This window comes from Plectropomus leopardus, chromosome 9, assembly GCF_026936395.1.
Source record: "Plectropomus leopardus strain MGB_pleo_1.0 chromosome 9, ASM2693639v1, whole genome shotgun sequence".
Taxonomy (NCBI): Eukaryota; Metazoa; Chordata; class Actinopteri; order Perciformes; family Serranidae; genus Plectropomus; species Plectropomus leopardus.
In genome coordinates, this window is record NC_142184.1 from 9,017,569 (window position 1) to 9,042,086 (window position 24,518).

The 24,518-nt window shown below is 40.6% G+C and overlaps 1 protein-coding gene across 5 annotated transcripts in view; it reads left to right on the forward strand.

Annotated features, from left to right (window-relative positions):
- Window positions 1–24,518, forward strand: part of magixb (MAGI family member, X-linked b) — a 61,528-nt gene that overhangs the window by 20,918 nt on the left and 16,092 nt on the right. For all 5 annotated transcript variants that reach the window (XM_088081892.1, XM_088081893.1, XM_088081891.1 and 2 more), the window contains 9 exons: window positions 7,924–8,043; window positions 10,966–11,139; window positions 13,207–13,402; window positions 15,150–15,220; window positions 16,337–16,498; window positions 19,564–20,089; window positions 20,910–21,459; window positions 22,193–22,256; window positions 22,361–22,774. In XM_088081892.1, the coding sequence (XP_087938018.1) occupies window positions 7,924–8,043; window positions 10,966–11,139; window positions 13,207–13,402; window positions 15,150–15,220; window positions 16,337–16,498; window positions 19,564–20,089; window positions 20,910–21,459; window positions 22,193–22,256; window positions 22,361–22,774 (2,277 nt within the window). The remainder of the gene's footprint in view (window positions 1–7,923; window positions 8,044–10,965; window positions 11,140–13,206; window positions 13,403–15,149; window positions 15,221–16,336; window positions 16,499–19,563; window positions 20,090–20,909; window positions 21,460–22,192; window positions 22,257–22,360; window positions 22,775–24,518) is intronic.

Consider the following 24,518-nt stretch of genomic DNA (forward strand, 5'->3'; position numbering starts at 1 on the left):
GTGACTTGGTGTTAATTGGCATTTAATCCTACAGACCTATTTTCCTCACTTCCATGTGTCACTGGATGCAAGCAGAACCGATGGGATTTAATGAAATAATGAGATGAGAAAAAACTTGACACATTGTCAGGTCTTAATTATAAGCAAGCAGCAACTTCTGGTCCTGAAAATGAAGCTATCATGAAGTGCCAAATACTGCAGTTCCTCTCGTGGCCACCGGAGGCTGGCCCCAAAGCAAGTCAGTGTGTTGGTACAAAAGACAGTATTGGGTCAAATCCCATTTTTTTAAATTCCTACTCCTACCCCTCATTTTTGAGTGCCATCTTGTCCCCCAGAACAGAGAAACACCGGGTAGTGGTTGAAATCTTCCCCTGTGAAATGAAACATCCTTTCAAGACCCAGGCGTTTACATAAAAAGGATACTGCAGGATATAGTGAATATGCCATATATATCATCTTGCGACGTTTAGTGACTTTTGGAGGTAGTGCGAGGGCATTGGAAAATACTTGGCAACACTGTGTGGGCTACAGGCAGCCCTGGCTGTCAGGATGCTCACAATTTGTTCACAACTTAGGTTCATGCTCTCAATCAAACAAGTCATCAAATAAAAGAGCACTGCTTCATTACCACGCCCTTAAGCAGTGCTCTGTAGGCTAACATTAGTAACCTGTGCTCCCACCCTGTCAGTGACATTAGAGGAGCGGTAACAAGTGCAACTTCGCTGCTGAATTAGTTACATTTTTAGGTATCATATGCTTTCCCTACTTCGAAAGCATATGATACCTAAAAATGTAACTAATTAAAAGACATCGGCATACCAGCAATTTCTTTTGTTATGCTTTTTATTAAGAAACTGACCATGATACATTGAAGCATTGAACTAAGATTATGTAATGGTTATTTTCATTTTTAAATCTTTAGTAATGAAGAAAATACATTTGTTGTTGTTTTTTGCACGCACAGTCATCTTGCAGGGGATTTCTCATAACAATCGGTTTGGAAAAACCACCAATTAGGGGCCCATGCAGCACTTAACCGTCCATCCCAACATTAATCAGGACATCTTATCGCTATATGTGAATGTGCAAAACGGCGGGGCTAAGTAGTAGGGGAAAGGGGTGCATTGGGCCTTGGTCTCAATAGCTGACTTCCTCATCCATGACTGTTCGGGAGTTAATTTTTATAGAACACACCCGTTTAAATTTAATTAAAGCTTAAAGTCTGTATAATTAAGGGCATGGTTGCTTCAATAAACAGGTTGTCTGTGTGGCATCACCTCAGACTCTTAGTTGGATCCACCTCTCAGTCCTCCCCAGCTCCACCTCTCTTCCAAATATGGTGACCTCAGGCCACTCCCGGCTCCTAAAATCCAAAATGGCGACGACCAAAATGCCAAACTCAAAGCTTCAAAACAGAAGAGACTCAAATGACAAGTTTAGGTGAGACAGAAAATGCCACAAGTGCAATCCATTTGGACATTTCCATAGCAACAGTCTGTACTGTCACACCAGTGGGTTTGTCGTCAGTGGCAGTCTCCCCCTTACAGTCCTCACCCCTGAGCTCCAGGCTATTACTTTGTTCTGGTGGTGGGTAAGATGGTATTAAATGAGATCGTGTTTGACAGGTTCTTTTTATTATAGAGCAGCTTTTGTATCAACAGAGGCCTGTAGTCGACACAAGCGGTTTCATTTTGATGCTTATGAATAAAATCAGGCACAATGGCAGCCAAAGTCAGCTAGTTGTAGTACATCTGTTGCTATCTTAATCCTCTGTAATATGACGTCACGGGGCAGAGAGAGAGGATCTAGCCGCCGTGCTGGGTTTTCTGAGAATGATCTCTGTGCTTGATGTCATTTTCCGACTAGTGTTGGTCTGTTTTGGTTTTTTTTCTCCCCCTTTTCAGGTGTTAGTATAGAGAAGTCAAACTACCCAGTGTGTGTAGTCTTAACCTTGCTGTGGCAGTGTGGACTTGCTGCTAATCTCTCCTTTAGTCCAGGAAGTAGGTCATGAGGGACAGTCTGCCACCATGCCACACAGCCCACTCGCTGACAGGACAAGGCACAGGTCAAAACTCTCAGGGAAGAAAAAAAACTGTCTCGCTCAGTACATAACATGCATATTCATATTACGGTATAATTGCATTTTTATTCATATCAAGCTTTCTCATTACTCAGCCCCGCACGCGTGCAGCCACAAGCAGCTGCTCAGGGAGTGAATTGCCCAAATAAAAAGGAGTGCTTTTAGCCATGTGGACAAAAAGGGAGAATGGGATGGAAAAGAGGATTGTCATGTACAGATTTGATCAGGAAAGATTGCAGACATTGAATTAAAGACACTGTGTTTATTGGCAAAATAGGGCAGGGCGATATGGAGAAAATCAAATATCATATCATTTTTGTTCTTTTGTATGGCCATAATGTATATTTGAATTACTTTGTGGAGGTGTGGGGCCAACACCTACGAAAGCACCCTGCAAACATTATGAACACAGCAAAAAGAGCCATAAGGATAGTAAACAATGCTGGATATCGGGAACACAGCAAGAATTTGTTTATAAAGTCACATGCGTTGAAATTCATGGATATGGTGGATTTTAAGACTGCAAGAATAATATACAAAGCTGGAACAATGTTGCGGTCGCACCAACCTCAAAAGTATATCTATTTATGGTTTGCTTTTGTGAAAAGGACTGGAGGAAGAAATCAAAGTAAAAATATCAGACAGTTTAAAAAGATGTTCAAAAAAAGAATTTTTCCAAGGTACAAAAATAAGAAAGGGGAAAGTAAAGCATGCAAAGGGTGATATTGTCAGAATTAGATTTTTTATTTGCTTTTTGGGTAGTGTTGTACTCTTATGAAGAGCATGAACAGAGTGGTTTAGTTGTGGGGATTGACAATGGAGCTGAGATTTGGCTTATGAAATATAATTTATTGGCTTTGGTTTGCATCTGCCTACACCTTTTTGGACATAAAATGTAAATTTATGTTTCTTTTTGAAAGTTTTTTTATAGCCTATATGTTGACTGTTATACACTTTTTTAAAAAAATGATTGGATTTGATTAGATGATTTATTTCGAACATGTGAAAAAAAGAAAATAGAGAAAATGATCTTAAAAACAAGCAGACAGGCAGGTTTACATATTCGAGGAGTGTCTTTTTAATGTTTAGAATTAAGTATATTCAACTCAGTTCATTTTTTGACCAAATAACTTGATATTGATAAAAAAGATATTTACGCAATGAGATTTTTATAAATAATTATTAATAATGTGGACATAATTACTAAGTGGTAAAAGCAAATAATAGAACAGCTACAACAGTATGTAAAGTTCAGAAAATTATATCATTTTACTGTAATGCTGCCTTTAAAACCAGGAGAGGACAACACTTCTGATATCAGAAAATCAAAGAGGATATAAAATCTCATGTAGTAATATCAATATATTATTGATATATTGCCCAGCCCTATGACAAATTACTGTAATATACTCCATTAACCTGTATCAAACTTTGGAAACAACTTTACGTCTCTGAGTGACAACAAGGCAGGCTCAGCCCACGAGCGTGTAATCCTCTGATCTGCTGGAGATGTGACAGCAAGATGCTGTTGTTCTCATGCCCATACCAACACACGCATGCTTGCCTGATCCTAAGACGGCTTGGGAAACGTTCAGACCACTTGAAGATATATAGGAACATATTTTCTACTCCTCTTTTGGTTGTTTTCCATCGAGGATGCAGCTGTGCTTGATGTAACAGGAACTTGGAGCTGAGGAGTTTTCATCAGCGGCTCATTGTGGCCCCCTTCAGGATCATATGTATGTTCCTCCTGTTTCAGGAGACTCTTTGCTGCAGTTTTCTGTTTTGGCGATAATTAAAACATTGCATTACCTGACGTAAAGTTTAATTGGTCTCGGCGGCTCATAAAACAAGTCTTGAAACATTATTTACTCTACAGAAGCGCAGATAGCATGACGAGACCTCAGTTTAGATTTGTTTTTGCTTCATTTAGATGCTATTTCTTCTTCTGAAACTGTGATTTTGTACCGCTGTGCTATTTAGAGAGAACGTCAGTCCCTGAATCCTTTTGATGAGACAATGTTCTGTGATGTTGGAGTTGGCACTGATGCAGGAAATATCATTACAAAGGCTCAGTCAGGAGGGCAGTGCATAAAAATTGAAATGAATGGCAGAATTAAATAAATGCAGGCTACTGTATCAATAATCTAGAGGGGGGGAATTAAATTAAAAGCAAATGTCTATCAGTGCCAAAGTGGAGGAGGGGCTGGCTGCAGTCTAATGGCTCTGTGTGCTGGAGCAGGATGCTTACTGTGTGGCCTTTGGGGAGCAGGTAAACGTGTAGAGAAACAGCGGTACATTGTATCTTCAGTCCAGTTAAGCAGGCCATTTTACATAACACAGATTTCTATTTCAGCATTAAAAATTACTCTGTCTTGCTTCCTCATGCGTATAATTTCTTTGTGCAAGCCCTTATATTACCCTCCTGAACTTTCCCATCCGTATTTGTATAATCGCACTAACCATTTGTACATGTGCCCTTGGATGATTCAGCGCCAATGTCGTGGTTTCAAGGCTGCCTGTGTCTCTCTGTCTCCTCCATAAAAGACTTTCCTAATTGTCTTCGGAGTGAGTCAGAGATAAGAAACATCATCATTTAGTTATTCTTAATATGCTCGCTGCAGCGTTGTCAGGCAGACCGTCTGTGGCCTTTTCAACTGTTGGATTCTTTGTTAGCTATTTTTGTGCAATGATCTTGACAGACAGCTCTCTCTGGGTGTTGATACAGAGTTCTGTGTAATTACCTCTTCAATCCCTACCTCACCCCTCTCCCGGGGGACCAGCGTGCGGCGCCTACAGGGACAGGCGGGGGAAGAAGAAGATGTCAATAATCCATCTCTGTCCCCCCGCTGACATGTCATATATATTTCCTAGGAGGGTGCATAGATAATGAATCCCTGCCTTGCACCAGATCAGCTGGAGAGATACTGTGTGTCCTGAGGGGAGAAGAAGAATTACACTCATGTCAGATGTCATCAGGAGATTTGCTATCAGATCTTTAATTAGACGCTGAGACCTCTAATTTCCTTGATAGTAGCATTTTTTGGTGATGCAAACACAACCCCGGCGCAGCGTGACACAAAGGGGTTTGAATCCATTACACAGCATCAGCAGGTGGAGCTGGGTCAAGCTATAATGATGGCCAATCACATCAGCACTTTTCATCCCCTTTAAAGGCATCAGACAGTTTCCTAATGAGCCGTAACGTGAGGGTCAAACTTTTCTAGAGAAAATCGTCTCTTTGGGAAGCACAGAGGACAGAGTTTAACAGAGTTTTTGAACACAGATTTTTTTTAAAATGCAAAAGAAAGACTTTTCCGTGTTTGGTAGCGTCGTTCAAGTGCCAGATTGTAAGAAACAACATCCAGGAGAAAGCTATGATAATTGTGGACACAGCAACTGGACAAAGATGGGGTTGGGTTTAACTGAAAATTTGGTTTTAAAACAATAGCCAACAAAGCCTCTATAGTATATATTTGAGCAAAAATGCAAAAATAACAGACAGATTAATTGAAAATGTAAGTATTTGTCAGTTGCAGCCCTTAAAGGTCTAGTGTGCGAATTTACAGGCTTCCAGTGGGGAGGTTGCAGAACTAAAGCTTCTCCTGTGTGCCAAGTGTGAACAGGAAAAACAGGAAAACGCAAAGAGCCCCAGAGCCAATTTTGGGTTTGTCCACTCTTGGCTATTGTAGAAACAAGATGGAAGACTCTGTGGGGGGGACTTGCTCCGTATGTAGATATAAAGGGTTCATCTAAGGTAAGGACAAAAAATGATGTTTTTTTAGGTGGTTATAAACCCGTGAAATGAGTTTCAAGCGTCTTTGAGTTCCCTGAAAAGCGCTCTATAAATAAAATGCATTATTCTTATTAAATCATAGTTAGAAATATTATATACCATTTTTGCCAGTTGATGCCTCTAAATCCTACTCACTGCACCTTTTAACTCAGCATATATACAGCCGAAATGTTTTTGTGACTTTCGGTTGGTGTGTGTGTATACCCTTTCTCATGTAAAGCCATGAAAATTGCTTGTTGCGTTGGCTTTTGCGATAAAACGTAGTCACAGCAGGTGGAAACATTGGCAAAAAAAAAAAGAAAAGAAAATGGCATGACAGCTGCTGGCTGTAACTGCAAGCACAATATCAGAGGCCTGAACCTCCTCCTCTGGGGCCGATCGAGATAAATACTGTACAGTAAACACACTTTGCTACAGAAAGAAGAGGTTTAGATTTAGATGCCTCATGCTCTCTAATATTTATGTGTCCAGCCCTTGTGTCTACACATGTGAGTTGGCTGTAGTGTGTGTGTGTGTGTGTGTGTGTGTGTGTGTGTGTGTGTGTGTGTGTGTGTGTGTGTGTGTGTGTGTGTGTGTGTGTGTGTGTGTTTGCGTGCTCTGTGCAGTCCTGCATGTGTCATTGTGGCTGGGAGTGCAGCTCCCAGGACAGCGGTGCATTAATCATGGGTTTTATAGGGTAGCTGGGTGTGACTCCCTCCTGCCAGCCCCGCGCTTACATCACATGTGGTCCCTCAGGAGAAGGATGGAGATTTTGTCCTTAGTTTGGGCTTGGTGTGATTTTGTCTTCAGAAAGGAATTACTTGTCTCAAGGTCATAACAGGCCTTGAATTTCAATTTGCAAATTAAAATGATTCCACCAGATTGGAGTTAATGAGAAATATAAAAATGTGATATATTTCACACTACATGCCTGCACACGTATTTTACTGTGAGGAGATCTTGGTCAAAACACAGCAGACACTGAGACGCTGTAAAGATACTTTTCCTGCCGTGGTTTGGACTCACTGCTCTCTTGTAGGTCAAGGTCAATGTGAATCAATTCTGATGACAGACCATTGATCATCTGAGTGCTCCATCTTTGCAATGGTGATAGAAAGACTTTAAGACTTTCACAGTGCCTCATTAATGTTTAATTCTGTTCCTATTGATCCGTTCATAATAAAGAGGGCTGGTAAATTCCTACCATCATCTTCGTGCTCTTCATACTAAAGGGCGAATTTGGGTTTGTGGGTGGAGACTCTGACCTGCAACTGACTTTATTATCATGAGTGCAATGCTGCAATTAACCCTTTGAAACGGCAAAAGGCAATTAGCAACTTGGTTATAAATGCTTCACAAATTAAAAAGAAATAGTAGTATGGATTTAGAATATTACTTTAAAAAAGCAAGGGAAATGTATAGGGAAAAAAGAAAAAAGCTAGCGGAAAAAAATACAATTATCCTAATATATTTGTTAATATATATGGTAATAATATATATAACATATTTAGAATTACATTACAAATTTAATTTATTAAAAGCACTTTTCTAGGTCATTTCTTCTTCTTTTTTTTTTTTTTACCTTTTTTTTCTTTTTCTTTTTACTAATTTGCAGGTAATTTTCTTGTACTTTTTCCTAGTTTCTTAGTCATTTTGTCTTTTGTTGCTCATTGCCTTACTCCCATGTTTTTAAAGAAATCAAGTCGATTTGTTCAGATTTTAAGGGTTAAAGAGGCCACATCTAAATTGCCACGATCAATTTATGTTCTTATTGAATTTGTTGACATCCTTTAATCCATCAGTTTTTTAACTTTAAATACAACCCGAGTGGATCCATTAAATTGTTACCTTTCATTGAATTATGTAATTTGTCAAACTGCACTGCTTGGACTATTTATATTTTGCTGAGTTGTTGTTTTGTTTTAACTCTAAACTAAGATTCATGACCCCCCGATGAGAGGAAAAGGCTCTGATTAATTGACATGTCATCCACGTTAGAGCGGGCAGTATTTCTGTCCTCATGGCTCTGATGTATGACATAATACTTCCTGTTGTCTTCCTCCTGCAGGTACAACCAGACAGCCCAGAGACGGGGAAATCTCAGGCGTAGACTACAACTTCGTCTCCATTGAGGAGTTCTTCTCCTTGGAGGAGTCGGGAGCGCTGCTGGAGAGTGGAAAGTTCAAAGGTGAGGCCGACTCCAGCAGCACCTAAGGCTCAATGATTAATGAGTTATATTTGAATTATTGAATGCATTGTTGAAAATTTAAATGTAAAATCATCATGCTGTGGTTTTGCAGGTGACAGGTTGTTGTCTTCTTGCACAGCATTTAATGGTGGCACATAATGTTTTTAAATTTCGTGAAACAGTGCCAGTAGATCAAGTCAATTAGGATCATTGGTCATGGAGTTTTCAAATTTCCTCAATCATCAATGTCATCCAGTTAGCGGTGGTTAATGTTACAACCCCACTGGTCCATGGTCGGGGTGGTGGGAGAGCAAACACCAGTCTCTGAAGTCAACGTCAACTAGTTTTAATGATTATGTCTTTACACTTTACAGTGTACTTGTGTCCTGTGTGTGACATGCGTAGTTATTTAAACCGAAAACACAATCTTTTTCTAAAGCTAACCAAGTTATTTAGTACTTAAACCAAAATGTGCAGCCACTGTGCTCAGAGACCGTGGTCATTTCATGCATTTCTGACACCTTCACAATAAGCTTTGTACATAGTGTTAGTAGTATTTATTTTTTTATGTGTTTTTGATCATTTTTCAGTTACATTGATGTCTTAAATAAACATTAACTACATTAGCTAGTCAGTGAAGCACCAACATTAGCCTGATTTCTAGATCTTCTTTTCTAGTTTCTAGTTTTTTTTTAACACTCAGTGCTAGATAGAGCTGCCAAAAATGAAAGTGACATATGTTATGTTACATTCTCTCGTGAATGCGAGCAATAAAGTTGAGTAGAGCTGACCGTCCTCCTCATAAACTTGACGGTGCTTTTCTCATTTCAGCAGACAGGCTAGCTGAATGGCTAAACTTGTCATTTAAACAATTCAAAATACTAAAAACAGTCGTAAATACTACGAATAATATATAACAAAAGTAAAGAGCTAACTGCAAAAACTTAAATAACTAACTTCAGGGTGAAATGTGATCATTAAGGTCAGAGGCGAAGGTAATGTTACTCTATAGTTGACAAGAGTTTTAACAAAAATCACCCTTTTCACTGTTTGTGATTGTGATTTTGTGATTTTGTTGTGATCTTTCAGATAATCACCTCAGTGTTTTTAATAACTGCCACATTAGCTAATCATTCGGTTTAGCATCAGTTCACTTTATCGCAATTTTTAAAGCTTAGCCATAAGTGTGTGAAAGAGCTGCCAAAACATAAAGTGACTGATGTACACCAATAAAAAAACCCACTATTTTTAAGAATGAATGATTAAAGTTATCAACATTATAGATAAAGCTAACTGTAAAAAGTAAAGGAAGTAAACAAACGTGCACTTCATAAAAAGAATATATGTCATTGTGCAAGAATTTCTTGGCCAGGTGCAGCAATTTCTTGGAGTCTCTGCTGGTCGCCTGCAAGCTTCGGGTGATGACAGGGATGATAAAACGTGTTAATTAGTGAGCTGTAGAGGTGCTGGTGGGTGGATTTTGTTACATTTAGACAGAGTCGGCCCAGCTGCTTTAAATAAAGAACACGTATTGGCAGTTTTTGGCTGTGATGAACGAGGTTTACATAGTTCATAATAAGGCAGTCAGCTGCCATCTCTTTATGCATATTAATGTCATCAGGTGTTGCTTGGCTCATGTCTTTCTCCCCCGCAGACTCCTCCTCCTCTTCCTCTCCTATAAGGGTCAGAGTGCTGCCTCTGATTAAAAACCCTCCATACATTAGCATCCATAATTTATAAGAGTTTAATGGGAGCAATAAATGTCATCCTCACTTGCCTTCCGTGTGACATTGACAGACACATCGCTACAGCAAAGCAATCGGGAGTATCAGCAGCATTGTCGCCTGCAGAAACCGCAGCAAATGGTGACGGCTGGTGACCTTGTTGTAGAGTTCAGTAATCTAATGTTTCCCCTCAGCCCATTTGGGTCTCCACAAGCCAAATGGAGGGGTGGAGGTAATTTCATTTCTTGTTTAGCAGCTGGAGCAGATGGCTACAACTGACAATATAGAATATATACAGCGGATGATCTCAGGGGACACGTAATGCACATACATATAAGCATGTAGCATGTATGTGCTGTCTGTGTGCAAAATGGCATGAACCCAGCCTGCTACTGAATATGTGAATATAGAAAATCTTTTGTTTCATATCAGATTGGAAGTCAGTAATATGTCTATGCCTGGGTACAAAGAAATCTGTTTCACAAACCTGCATAATAATACATGATGTGTCCAAGGACTGTCAGAAATGTGAAAATCCAACAAAAAACAGTGTTTTTTACAGTTTGTAGTTATGATAAATGTTGTAATTTTGGTGATTTTTGATGAAAAGATGCATGTTTTCTTCAAAAATCACCAAACCATTTAAAGGACAAAGAAGGCATAATCTTTTCTTCAAAAATCACTATAATTGTTTACGGACACCAGAATTAAAAAAAAATCGTCAACATGTTTTCTTGTAAAAAATAAACAAACAAAAAAATCTAAAATGTTTTCTTTACAAACCACCTTAAAGGCTTAAAAAATTATTTGACATGCCTCCCCCTTTTTTTATACTAGCCCTCCCCTTTCATAAATAATGATGGCTTCCTTAGTTATATTTTAACATTGAGTTTTAATCCTGTTCTGAGTCTTTTTTTTAATAATATATATTTTTAAAAGCTATTATATAATAATGAAAAAGACCCGATTAGGAGTATGGATGGCTGTTTCAGAGCATGTATGGTCTTAAACATTTACTTCAAAGTCATGGAAATTTATTGGTAAAAATGTGTATGAACCCTGTAATGCAGACTGTGTGCTGTTTCTGACCACCTTTAGATTAATGTGGTTTTATTTAAAGCAAACAGTTTTACACTTTGTTGTTTTCACTGCAACTCCATCTCTCAAGACGCCTTTCTCTTGTCCTTCTCTGTCTCAGGGAATTACTACGGCACACCTCGGCCCGTCCACATCAGCGCAGACAGCCCCCCCATCACCTACCAGGAACACCGCAACCTGCTCAGAAACTTCCGCACACGCAGCAAATCGCTCAGCAACCTGGAAAAGGCTGCAGAGGACGGCGAGAACAGCGAGGACGACTCAGGCCTGTCAGGCGAGTATCACTAAAGCTGGTGACAGCGTGTGTGAGCAAAGTCATACATGTAAAGTGGAGCATTACATTCTTATTTTGGTCCAGTTTTTTAAAAAAAAGTCTTCAAATGTATCTGTTAAGCACTGCACAGTAGCTGCATCTAAATACTGCATTGTCCCTCTATCTTTAGCTCCAGTCTCTGATACCCAAATTAATCAATCATTTGCACGATTAGTATGCTCTAAACTCTCAGTGGGGCTGTGGCCTCATCGATCGCTGGATCACCTCCAAAGGAAGGTCAGGCTGCCTTAGGTCGCGCAGGCAAGGAGGTGAGCAGATAGGCAAATGTGCCCACAAGGAGGTAAGGGAGAGTCGTGTTATGAGGAAGCAGAAAAGTGTTAAATCATTAGGCTCAACTAAAACACGGAGTCATTATGGATTTTTGTCCTTTAATGGGGGAAAAACTTTTTCTGTTTTTGATGTGATGGATGACTCATTGTGCCAGACATGGTTTATTTTGTTAGGATTAAAAGGCGTATTAATCACTAGTGGGGGAGGGTGTATTCATTTATTCAAAGCTGAACAATCCAATTTTATCCTTTTCAGAAATAAAAAGAAGTTATCCAAAAGAAGATGCTAAATATTTGGTTAATAATACTGAAATCAACCAAGTCATTACTGCAGAAGTTTAGGTTTACCAATCTGCAGTCCTCACTGCTAGATGACATTAAATCCCCCTAAATCTTACACGCAGTTCATTTAAAGTATCTAAGTAAAAGCATTCGTCTTGCAGAAAGATGTCCTCTGTGACTGATAATATAGTCCAGTAAAATTTATTCAAGGAGTCAAGGTCCCAGTCAAGAGGTCTGAGGGGTCGGACGATGATTAATGGAGTTGGAAAGAAAAAAAACCAACAAATTTCTGCATAAAAACTGTGTGCTCATTTTGTGGAGTTTTCTTTAATCTCTGCTTTTATGTGAAAAAAAATAATTTGACTTCATTTGGCCTTAAACATTTATTATCAGCTGCAACCAGCAGAATGATCTTGCTAATATGGTTTTTATTTTAGGTCGATTTAAACAGGATAACGCTAAGTGCAATCTTGTGTTTCAAGGGTTAAATGAAGCCACCTGAGAAGCTCAGAGGGGAAATCATTCTGTGGGGAAACTGCTAAAAATTCATCTGACATCTGAAATGGGAAAAGGGGCCTCAACTTGACACTTCTTTTTAAGTAGTGGAGGAAAAAGTACAATATTTAATTAAATGAGATAAAATGGAAAAACTCAAGTAAAGTTCAGGTTTGAGTACCTAAAAGTGCAACTACAATCATGAAAGCATTGTTGGAGAGTTGCAGAAGTGATGGCAACAAGAAACTAGAGCACACCGGAGCTGAACAGAAGGCGAGCATGAGATTAGATGTTTAGGGTAAGGGAGCGAAGCAGCGACACAGGGTGGTGGTGGAGGCAGGCAGGGAGGTTGAGTGTTAGGAAAGGTGGAGGCAGGGAGCCAGAATGGTACAGCAGATAAGAGAGAGGCGGGCAGAGTGGGAGGTGAGAAACGCAGGCGGGCAGAGATCCAGATAGCTAGAGACGTGCTCCAAACAGGCAGGTAGGGCAGCAGGCAGCCTGGATTGTTGAGCGAGGTGAGTACAGGATTCATGCAGGATGGAGTTTGAGAGAGCCATCCAACACCCTGACCTCTGCTGAGTCATCCTCTGAAGTGATACCGTGTGGGCGGATGGGTTCGGCAGCACTTGTCGAGTACAGTGGGACTCAGGACGCCCCATGTTATGTCCTACATCCCTCAGATCCATGCTGAAGGACAGCCACAAGGACAGCTCTGCAGAAAATATGCTTATTTTTCTTCTGCTAGTCGTGTGGCATGCATGGTCACACGCTCTGCCTCCTTTGGGGGGGACAAAGCCGGCCGAGATGCTGACCTCAGGTCTTTTTTGCCTGACATGGAACTGCCAGCAGCAGGTCGTTACAGACTGCAAGAGAGAAACTTTTTCACCTCCTGCATCTGTTAAATAATATATCACTGCTGAGTTTAGATTTTAAACACTCTTTCATGACATTTTAATTACAGGAGGCTCTGCGGGTGTCAGCAGCAGCGTCCCTCCCAGCCATCGGTCCCCCGGGCGGCCCCGGGCCTCCAGCAGCGGGGATGGTCGCATCATAGAGAACGGGATCATCGGCAGCAGAATCGGTGCCAGGGTGAGAAGCATGATGCCTGATCATTGGGAACAGGCCTTCAGTGACCCCGGAGAGTCTCACTACACAGAGTGAGTATCTGCATGCTCCTCACGAAGCTTTTAAAGGAATAGTTCACCATTTGGTAAAATACACTCTTTGAGCTTATTCAACCACGCAGCGGCAAAGTGTGGCTTTTTTTTTGCAGCTGGTAGATGTTTTCAAGTGTTTCAGGTGGGAAGAGATTCTTTAAAACATGGATCAACATGTCACAGGAGTCATTGGTCTCTGTTTACTGATGGGCTGTTTATTCTCTGCAGTTGCAATTCGCCCATAAAAGTTAAACTATAAACTTTTACTTTGGCTGGAGCTCGCTAAACTCAGAGCAACCACCGTAAGTTTCCACTAGTCATTGCTCTCATTGTAGGTCTCTGTTCACTAAATATGAAGCTGGAGCCACAAGATGGTTAGCATAAATGCTGGAAAGGAGGAAAAAGCTTAGCTTGTCTGAAGGTAAAACCTACCAGCACCCTCTAAAGCTGTCTAATTTATCATGTTAACATAATATGTTTGTTTTTCTAGTCTGTACCAAACTTGAGTGCAAAAACAAGTTTTGCGGTCACTGCCTCTGGTAAATTTGTGTCAAAGTCTTTTTGCACACACACTTACCTTAGTCTGGCTCATCAGCTGCCGTTCTCAGTCAGTGTTGCCGTTTTCACAATCCCACGTAGCAGACCTACGTTTTAGCGCTATGTGTGAAACAACAACAACCTCCTAGCAAGCAACCTTCATGCTGAAACGTCTCTATGTGGTGTTTTATTTTGCAGGGATTTAGTTATTTTAATGTTAGTGCTCGTCTCTTCACCAAAACAAGTTCACCCCCGACACTACTGTGCAAGGACACTGTCGCTGCATCTTGGACTTAGCATAAACCAAGATGTTGTGTTTGGGTTAAAAAAATAAAAACAAACTAAAGTGTTTTTTTTTGTTTGTAAGCGTGAACTAATAATGGGTTCAGCCAGACCCTTCTGAGCCTAAAGGTGTAACAATACATAGATCTACAACGATATGTCAATTCAATGACCAATGATCCAGTATTGTTAATGCAAAATGAAAACACTTACATATTGTCACCCTTATTTTGAAATTCCCATGGGACGCCTGTGATACCATTTCTGTCTAAGTGCACCTTCTTCCTAAAACTTCAGAGCTGGCGGCCCAGCAACAGGCAGATAATGATGAGCAGCCAAGAGGAACAATGAGGAAATTTACTGATGCTGAATCACATCAGTTGCAGGTTGCTGAATTCAATCAGATCAAAATTATCTTTGTGATATCAGCAAATATTATATTGTTATCCAAAGAGTCATATTGTATCGTGATGAAATTTATGATTTACATTCCTAGCCTAAAAATATCTCTTACTTCAACAAGCAGCACAGGATCATAACTTCTCATCACATTTTTGCCCTGCAATTTTTGAATGGATGTTGTTTTCACCTTTAGAGGTGCTGATTGAAGTATTTATGTTAGCATTAGCCAAAGCTAATTGTCTCATAGCTCCAGCTTCATATTTAATGGAGAACCATAAGAGTGATATAGATCTTTCATCTAACACTCGTCAAGAAAGTGAAAATGGATATTCTCCAAAATGTCAGACTATTCCTGTAGTTTATTTACAGTAATAATTCATAAATATGCACTGAAAGCTGCAGATTAAAGTCTGTCAATAGCAGGTATCTCTGTTCTTAGTGTATTAAATTCCAATGCTGTAATATTATATACAGTAATATAATGCTTCTGAAAAGGGAATCTTTTCTTTTGCTTTGTTTTTTCAAGTCGCATCCCAAAGAGGAACAACTGGCACAGTCCTCGAGCTTCAAGCAGAGAGACTGTCTACAAAAATGAATGTAAGCCTTTATGTGTCTTTCTTTATTTCCCATCTCTCTCTCTCTCTCTCCCTGGATGTAATTATTGCAACAATTGTGACACATTTAACCACTGAACAGCCTAAATGAATAATTTTGTCAAGAACGGAAGTAACAGACAGAGGCAGCTTGTTCGAGTCAAATGAGATGGAATGAGCTTTTTAGCTGAACGGAGACGTGTAAGTGATTAAGGCCTAAAGCTCGGAGCTGTTGGCGGCGAGCCAGACTCGCTGCTGTGGCTGGCAGGGGTCGACACGTGGATGGCATGTGACTGGCAACTTAATTTCATAATTTGGGTCACGTGACTCGCCGTCAAAAAAAACAAAACAACGTAATCTACTTTTTGATGTCTGTCTGACACGGCTGATTGCAAAACTGCAAGGAAGCCATCTGTGACAGTGTTATGAGTCCCAGTGAAGTGCAGTACACACCTCTCACCAGCAGAAGGTGATATAATCTCCATTATGGCCATATCACCTGCATGTGAGAGGATTACTGTAAAATCTGGTGCAAATGGAATCCAAACTGACACTGACATAATGTACGAGGGTGGATAAATGTTTAATTTATGCATTTTGGAATGATTGCTGCTCCACTTTATAAACATAGAGCTAAAATAAGAAGCAAACATGGGAGGAGAAACAGAATATGCAATAACATTTTGGATTTGGATCGGACATCATGGATTTGGTGATGCAAAGTGAGAATAAACAGTAAATAAAAGCAGATTGCAGCACTGAGTTGGGTCAGTCTAATGGATTATGCGTCTGATTTTAAAGAAGTAATGGATTCAGCTTTTAATGCAATCTTTCTAGCAAACGCTTTGTGTGTGCGTGTATCTATTTATTTATAAGCATTTCTTCTTAAAAGCCATCTGCCGATTGGTTTGCAATGCTTTGATTCTCTCTCTTTTCTCCTCACTCCTAAAACCCATCAGTTTGAACCATTTAGTTGTATAAACACACAGGACTGAAACTGTTATCACTCCTCTCTGATATACTTTTGCATTCTTGCCGCCTTGAAGACTTTTCCAACTAAGAGCCATCTTTATCTCATCCTCTTTCTCTCTGTCGCTGTACATTTTTTGGTTGTGACCAGGGTTCACGGACCAGCCCGCGGAGCTCAGAGGTTTCCCTGTGCACACACATTTGACTAAGGGCTCCAGAGGGTTCGGGTTCAATATCGTCGGGGGCAGCAGGCCAAGAGAGTTCCTGCAGGTCTACAGTGTGACTTCAAGTGGACCCTCAGCACTCAAAACAGGTAAAAAATAAAATACAACAACGATGATTACTATGTGAGAAAGCTAGGTGGAATATAAAGAAAAAAAGATGTGCGAGATGTCGCCAATTGAGGGGAGGAGGTGCATGTTTTAAGACACAATAATACATTATTCTATTTATTTATTTTTTTCATATCAAGTTTTAAGTTTGAACAGGGTTCAGCGGGACGTTTGTTATATTGTTAACAAGCTAATTGCACTAATGACGGATCGAAAATGTGCAACATGCATGTTTTTAGACACTAGATACAAAACAAAAGCCAGAGACCGTGATTTATTAAGTTGCTGTTAGCTGTAAGTTTGTCACTTATAGGCAGAAGGCAGCAGATAATGTCGCCTCAGAGCCTTAGGGTGCAGAGTCTCTCCTCCTCTGGGCTGCTATATTGTGTTCACTGCTGTTTGTACGAAAGAGCAGCATGAAAGTTGAGAGCACTCACTCTGCAACAAAGTCTAGAGACCAAAACTTCATCAGAGGTACATTGCATAGCACACTGACAAGCAGAGGAAAAAAACAACAACTGCACAACTGATAGCAATCTTAGTCAACTGAAGGGTCATCGACTGATGAATCTCCAAGTTTTAGGGGTCAGCTGTAGACTTTCGAGTCCTAAACAAGTCATAATGCGCTTTTCTACACAAGTATTTCTAATATTAAATTTACAGAATCATGAATGTTTTCTAAAATTTGTACTTAATGGTTGTTAAAAAAATACTTGCTAGCTTAACATTAGCTCATTAATTATGTCATTATTGGCCTGAACTTAATGGTCTTTATGCAATTTCAAATGTCGAATGAAGTTGGAAGTTGTTGCGTCTTTGCCTGTAATTTAAGACTCACGACGCATACTGGAATTTGTTTTTTGCTGACCACCATGTAGTTTTTGTTCATAGAGAAAATTATCTTTGGTCTATTTTTTTCCAGTTGTTTTTTAATGTCTCTCTGCCGCAACTTGATTGGATGCTGTTCATTTAGTTAAAACAAAGAGGATCTGGTGAGATGACTCTAGACTTGCTGAGAATGAATAGTGTCTATGTCGTTTTTTTCAAGTAAACTATTAAAGAAGGAAAGGTCACGATGTCTGTGATAGCGTTCGAATTCTGCTTTGGAGCCATTTAGTGCCACATCTATTGAAGTTAATGCAGCGTTAGATGACTAACATTAGTATGGATGTAAATCCCTCTGCAAAGTATTGTAGCATTTGGTCAGGTCGTGATTTAGAAGATATTTACCTAATCGAAAGGCTGTTTCTGTGATTCCAGAATAATAATCAGCATTGATAAACTGATCTGCTTATAATTGCAGTCTGGTCAGTGGTAGTAGGTCCGACCCGCCCTGTTTGGACCAAACAGGCTTGAGACAGATCCATGATCTCTTTGTAGACCAGTAACAAAAAAAAACCAAACACATAGTTTGATGAAAAATACTAATCAACAGCAATTAATGTGTGTTTTTTAATCTTGTAAAAGAATTTTTCAGTCAAAGGTAAAACAACAAAGATATAATTCATTATAGTGTGATTTACGGTTCCCATCCCATTAACTCCAACAGAACTGGCACCAAATCCTGGCAGCAATGCAAAATGAGAACATTGTCACTGATGTTCTTCTTTCACAGTTTCCTGAAGTTGATTTAGGAAATTAAGGGAAATGAAATCAGTCTTGGCACACTTTTTAAATAACACGCTTTTTAATCATTTGGCTTAGGAGAAGGTATCAAGTATTTTTAAGTCAAAAGGCTGAAATCAAAGTGAAGCCACGAGTTATTGATATCAAGTCAAGTTCAAGTAGAGTTGCAAGTATTTTTTGATTTCGTCAAGTTGAGTCTTAAGTCATCAAATTTGTCGCTTGACTCTGGCTTGTGTACAAGTCACATGACTCTAGTCCACACCTCTGGCAGACTGAGAGAAATTGTGCAAAAAGTGAAAACAGAAAGTATTTTAATAAGCGGTGTGTTTCAGCAGCCTGTCTCTGCAGTTTCATGTCTCCACTCTGTCGGATTAAACCTGTGGAAATTTCTGATCTCCCACAGCGAGTGTATATCACAATCAGCCGTAATCCTCAGGGTCAGCACACCATAATCAAGCTATCATAACACACGCATATGCAACAGTACGCATCCACTTTACACACACTTGAACACACACACACACAAATGCCCATACAGGCCGATATTACCACTCTAGGAAGCCACGGCACAAGCTGTCTCAGCAGGGGCTGATCTAGTTCATATCTGTTAATAGGTTTAGAGGGATTAGTTGGTTGGATTAGTCCACACCCACACAAAACACACAGACAGTGTTTCATTTGCAAAACACACTTATCTGCACATTTAAACGTGAAAATGTTAAAAAAAAAAAAAAAAAGTTGAAGGAGTAATGTGTATAAAAAGATCACAAAAATGTGTCATTTTGCTGCAGATGAGTAACCCCTTGAAACTTGTGCAAATTGTCTTGATTTCTTTGAGCAACAAAAGAATGTCAACGCCAAATCTCTTTATGTGGCACATTTGAAACAGTAGTTGACCAAAGTGCTGAAAAATCCTAAAACCAAGGGACAAAACAACTAGAAACGAGTAAAACATGATAAAGAGAGTACAAAATAAAATGCAAGAGATACAGCACAATACTTTAAGTCGAAGTGCCTCAGCTCAACTGAGGGTCTGAAGCAGCGACTTAAAGGTTTCTCGGGACTGAGCAGCTCTTACATGAACAGGTAGACTGTTCCACACATGAGGGGCAGCCACTGCAGAAGCTCGGCCACCTCTGTTGTTATTGCGGGACCTAGGAACCTTTAACAGCATTTGGTTGTTGGACCTCAAATATCTAGCTGGAGTGTGATGGTGTAAAAGTTCTGTTAAATAAGGTGGTGCCAGCCCGTACAAAAGAAGAAGAAATTGAACTAAACTGGTGAGGGTTCAAAGGTTTAAATACGTGTGAAAGGCTTCTGAAAGCAGCACAAGTAAAGTAATGTCGCTCCAGGTTTCAAAGGGTTAAAGATGCCAAGTTTTCTAATAATATCTCAATGTGCTTTCTTTGTGCTTTATTAGCGGACATCCTGGTGTACATCAATGACGTTTGTGTGTTGGGAGTGTCTCACAAAGAGGTGGTCGAGATGCTGAAGTCGGTGCCTGTGGGCCACAGTGTGGACGTAGAGGTCAGAAGAGGGTATCCAATGCTCTACAACCCTGACGGTTGTCCCAAGCAGCCCCCGCCGAGGCTGATGGAGAGCGGGGAGCCCATCGTACCACCCACCACCACCCAGCCTCAGCCTCTTCACCAACTACCTCGCCTCCCGACACCCACTCCCCACACACAGCACTTTAACTACAACGGGGTCCACAGTGACGGGAGTTACATGGAGTCAGGGGTGACTCTAGACGCCAATGGGAACGCCATGTCTTTCGCTACCAGACAGCAGCTCTCATACAGGCGCTTGAGTATGAGCAACGCTGCGTCTTCCCCTCCTGTGCGTCCTCCACGTTCACTGAGAAGTTTGGCCCGGCTGCAGTCGTTTGACCCAACACTCGCCAGCCAGAGTGACAGCGAAGTTGTTTCAGCCATCGGTTCACACAGGTAACGGCGACACGTAAGACCTAAAGGAGGTTCATGGAGAGATTGTACTGATGAGGTGCATTCATCTGAATAAGAGCTTTGTGATATGGATAACAAATATCACAGTATTTTTGATAAAATATCTCAATATTGATATTGCAACAACATTGTGAGGTTGACTGTTGGTGCTTTCACAAAACATAATTAGATTTTTGATAAATAAATTAGGGTGTCTAGTGTGGAAGCATTTTACCAGTTACCTTTTGTTCAAGCAATGGGGAAAAATGCATCTTGTATAAAGTTATATGGTCCAGGAGGCAGTGACAGGTCAGAAATACATTAGTGTAGGACAGTACAGTACAGTATGATCTAATGTACCTTTATCCATTTATTTAATATTTCTAGATCTGCAACAATATTTTTTTAGTTAGTGCAAGGACTCCAAAAATGTTCCATGCAAAAAATTACATACTCTAATAAAAAATATTAATAATAATTAGTTTTTTAATGGTGTTGTTTGTTTTTTTTTGTTTTTCATTATCTTCCCTCTAATTTGTATTGTGGCTGTTTTGTTAACTAATTAATCATTTTAAAATAAAATTCCAAATGTTAGATGGTTTCAGCTTCTCAAGTGTGAGTTTGCGGTGCTTTTTTATATTTGTTAGTCGATGAAATATTTGAAATAGTTGACATTTCATAGACTAATGGAAAAATCCAGAAAGTAATTGAAAATAATGACAATAATCTTTAGTTGCAGCCCTGAACATTTCAGTAGCAGAATATGTGACAAAACAATGACAAACTGTATTTACTATTGATTTTGACTGTTCTTTTCCATCAGGGCATCAATGATCCGTAACCACAACAACAACTCCCTCTCAACACCCCCTCATCCTTATCGTTATGGCACAGCCAAGTCGTCTGAGAGCGACCTGTCCACCTGCACGCTGTCCGGCTCCCGGCTGCCTCTGCCTCAGTCCCCGAGGAGGCCCTCGTCCTCCCCCGGCGGCCCCCGCAGCGCTCACTCACGCCTCTTCAGACCGCAGACCTCACACCTCAGACCTTCTCCCACACCTGACAGCCCCCACCACCGCGGCTTCAACGGTTTACATGGTAACACTAGCCCCGGTGCAAGCCCCACCAGTCTGTCCTCTCCCGGAGCTTTGAGTGTGGGCAGTGGCGGTTGCAGCGGAGGGGAGCTGGTGCCGGTGGCCTTGGCCCAGACCGATGGAGACAGAGGACTCGGCTTCAGCTTGATGGCTGGCGGCCCAGGAGGCAGGATGACCATAGTGAAGAGAGTCTGGGACAGGAAGCAGTGCAACTCCCTGCAGCCAGGGGATGCTATTGTCAAAATCAACGGAGCAGACGTGCAGAGTCTGAGCATTGACCAGGTGATAATGGAGGAGCAGCAGGGGGGGGAGTCAGGAGAAGAAATGAGGAACTAAACACAATTTACAGCTGATTTGTTGATGTCCAAATTACTTACCACCTTCTCTGTCACAAAGTGCACGAGATAAATCAGTTCAATGAGAGCATCATTTATTTCCCCTTTTTGTTTTTGATTTTTTTTCTCTCTTTTTTATTAAATTTAAATATAGTGAGACACCACAGTGATGCGTAGTTTAGTCATAAGTGAATAAACACATTGATCCCTTCCCCTTGTCCCTTTAAATTAAACTACCTATCAGGTCATACAAGTAAAGCTGAAATTATTTGTCGATTAATCAGTTAACAAAGGGATAGAAAACTAATGAACTATTTTAACATTTTCTTTTTTTTTTAAAATAATTTTTATTTTTATTTTATTTTGGGGGGGTTGCTTTTTTTAAAAATTTATCGCAAGAAAATTTTGAGCATCAAACTTTCCTTAATTTCCTGCATTCGGGCAAATTTTTATTTATCAGTTTGTGCCTTTCTGCATGAATTTATATGTTTACATCTCTCTTTGACTCTTTTACTTTTAATATTATAAATACATTTTTGTGATTATACTTGCTTACTTTACCTAGGTAAAGTATGTTTGTAAGAGTATTTTCACAGTGGGGTATTTGTATGTTTATTTAAGTAAAGGAACTGATTACTTTCTCCCCACTGGTGCCAATATACTTGCGTGTTTGTTGACAGGTACAAACGGTCCTCCAGGAACACACCAAACAGGCAGAAGTCATCTTGTTGGTTTACAGAGGAGGTAAATGATTCACATTGTTGTAGAGTTGGTGGTTTTAGTCACGAACAAACAAGTGTTTGTTGTAGCTTCATTCAAATCACAGTTGTTTTCTCTTACATTATCAGGCACTTATCACTCAACCGTCTCCCCCGGCTCCATCCGGAGACTCCCCCCGCCTCTCCTCCGCCCCCCTCCACCACCTGTTGAATCAGACACCTCCTCTCTGCTCCCGGAGGCTCTGCCTATGCCCCGCACCTCCATCAGCACCCCTCCCTCCCCTGCCCCGACACGCTCCTCGCTGATCCAGAGCACCAGTTTCCTGGAGTCGATTCCAGTGACCCTGACGATGGAGCCCAAAGACTGGATCAACACAGGCCTGGAGGACGAGGCGGGCGGCGTCACAGTGCCGAACTCAGGTCTGGAGAGGCAGGGAGGGGAACGAACTCGGCCACTGCGAGGGTTTGATGTGGAGCTGAGGAGGAAGCCAGGAGAGGGCTTTGGGTTCGTCATCGCCTCTCAGGACGTGGAGAACGGAAAGGGTGAGCGCCAACCACACTGTAACAAATCCTACTATGGAACAAGTAAATCAAGTTAAATGCTTTAAATGTAGTGTTTTGGAAGAAGAAGTGGACGGGCATTACGCAGCAGTAGTTGAACTATTCTGGCCCAGTCAAACCATTTGGTTACCTGCCCAGGGAAACAGGTTTTATTTGGATGCCCTTGTGGACAGATGCACCATTAAGTAATTACAGATTAAATAGTGGTCAACGTGGCTACATGCCACCGGATGAGTCATGATGCATCATCAACGCTTTCCTTATAAAGTGATATTTCCTCCCCTGTTGGTTTTATTTGCATTGTTAGGAAGTCAGTTTTGGCATCCACTGTTGTCGCAGATTGATTTATCGTCTTGTTTACTTTTGGCTAACTGGAAGCAGAATTACTCATTTGCATATTTCCCATCTGTGGTCAAGAAAAGTTAATGCAAATGCAGTGCCCTTGAGGTAATTGTAGTTTTACAGGGGGTTAAGTGCTGGGCAGTACCTTCCTGAAGTTTCAGCTTGGTACTTGGTACTTGGACTCCGTGAAGTCACTACTCCCTCCAAAAAATAGTCATAAAACAACTTGCCATTTTAACACTTAAGTTTTTGTATTGATTAAAGGAACTTTATCCAGCATTCAGAGCATTAATGTGGCAGCCAACCACTGTTTGCAGTGTAAAGGTATAGTGGAGTAATTGTGTCTTGCTCTCTTAGTGTGTTACCTTCCACAACTTGCCAGCCCCTAACAGTAATAAGGAGCACGCTCTGTATTTCTTCTAATGTTTCCTGGCTTGTTATTAGCTGGTAACTAGCTTCTAGAGGTCCAGGCAACTCAGCTGAAGGAATGAAGAGTGAGGCGTTCAAATACCGTCCTCCAACAGAAGACTTAGTGCAGTCTTTAACAGCAGAAAAAATACACGGCTGTCTCATGAGGTTATGCTGGAGCCCTGAGTTTATCTAGACACTTTCACGCTGGCTAACATCACTCGTTGTGACATTTGGTCTTCACTCGCTGCCATGAGGGAGAGCGGCTTCTCACAACACACCGATGCACACGTCACACCCTCAGGTCACCCACAAGGCCACCGCCCTTAAAGGGGAGGGTGGGCTGGTAACACAAGCTTCTCTGTACTTCATTTGGTTGACGGTCTGACCTCACATGCATGTTAGTGCATGTGAGTCCTTGTGTGTGTGTATTCTGCTACACTGCACTGCACTTATGCAGTGGTTTCTGCTGGTAACACCATACTGACCCACAACATCATCAGAAGTGTGACGCCCTTGGGTCGCCCCATCCACGTCAGAGCTCAGCATTGGTCTTATTTTCCAGACCCACTCCCACCCTGGCACCTACACAGATAACCATTTAATTCTGTAATTCTGTATATTAACAGCTTGACATGACAGCAAAAATCCTTTAATAAACATCAGCAGTTAAAATAATTTGTTTAGCAACATGTTTAAAATTATCATTCTGGGCCATTTTATACATGTAAAACTAAGATAATATATTTTAAAACAAAGGAAATTCATGATAAGCAATTTAAAGGAATACTTTTTGCTTATTCTCATAGTATTGAGCAGCAAATCTCCAAAGTAAAGTGCTTTTTCGTGACCATAGACTGCTAGTTACACACCTGACTAAAGTGGCTTTCTTATTCCAGATGGTGCAGAAGACAGAGCCAACACACAAACGTATAAAATGTTAAAAATTAAATTATTATTCTTATTATTTTCTTTT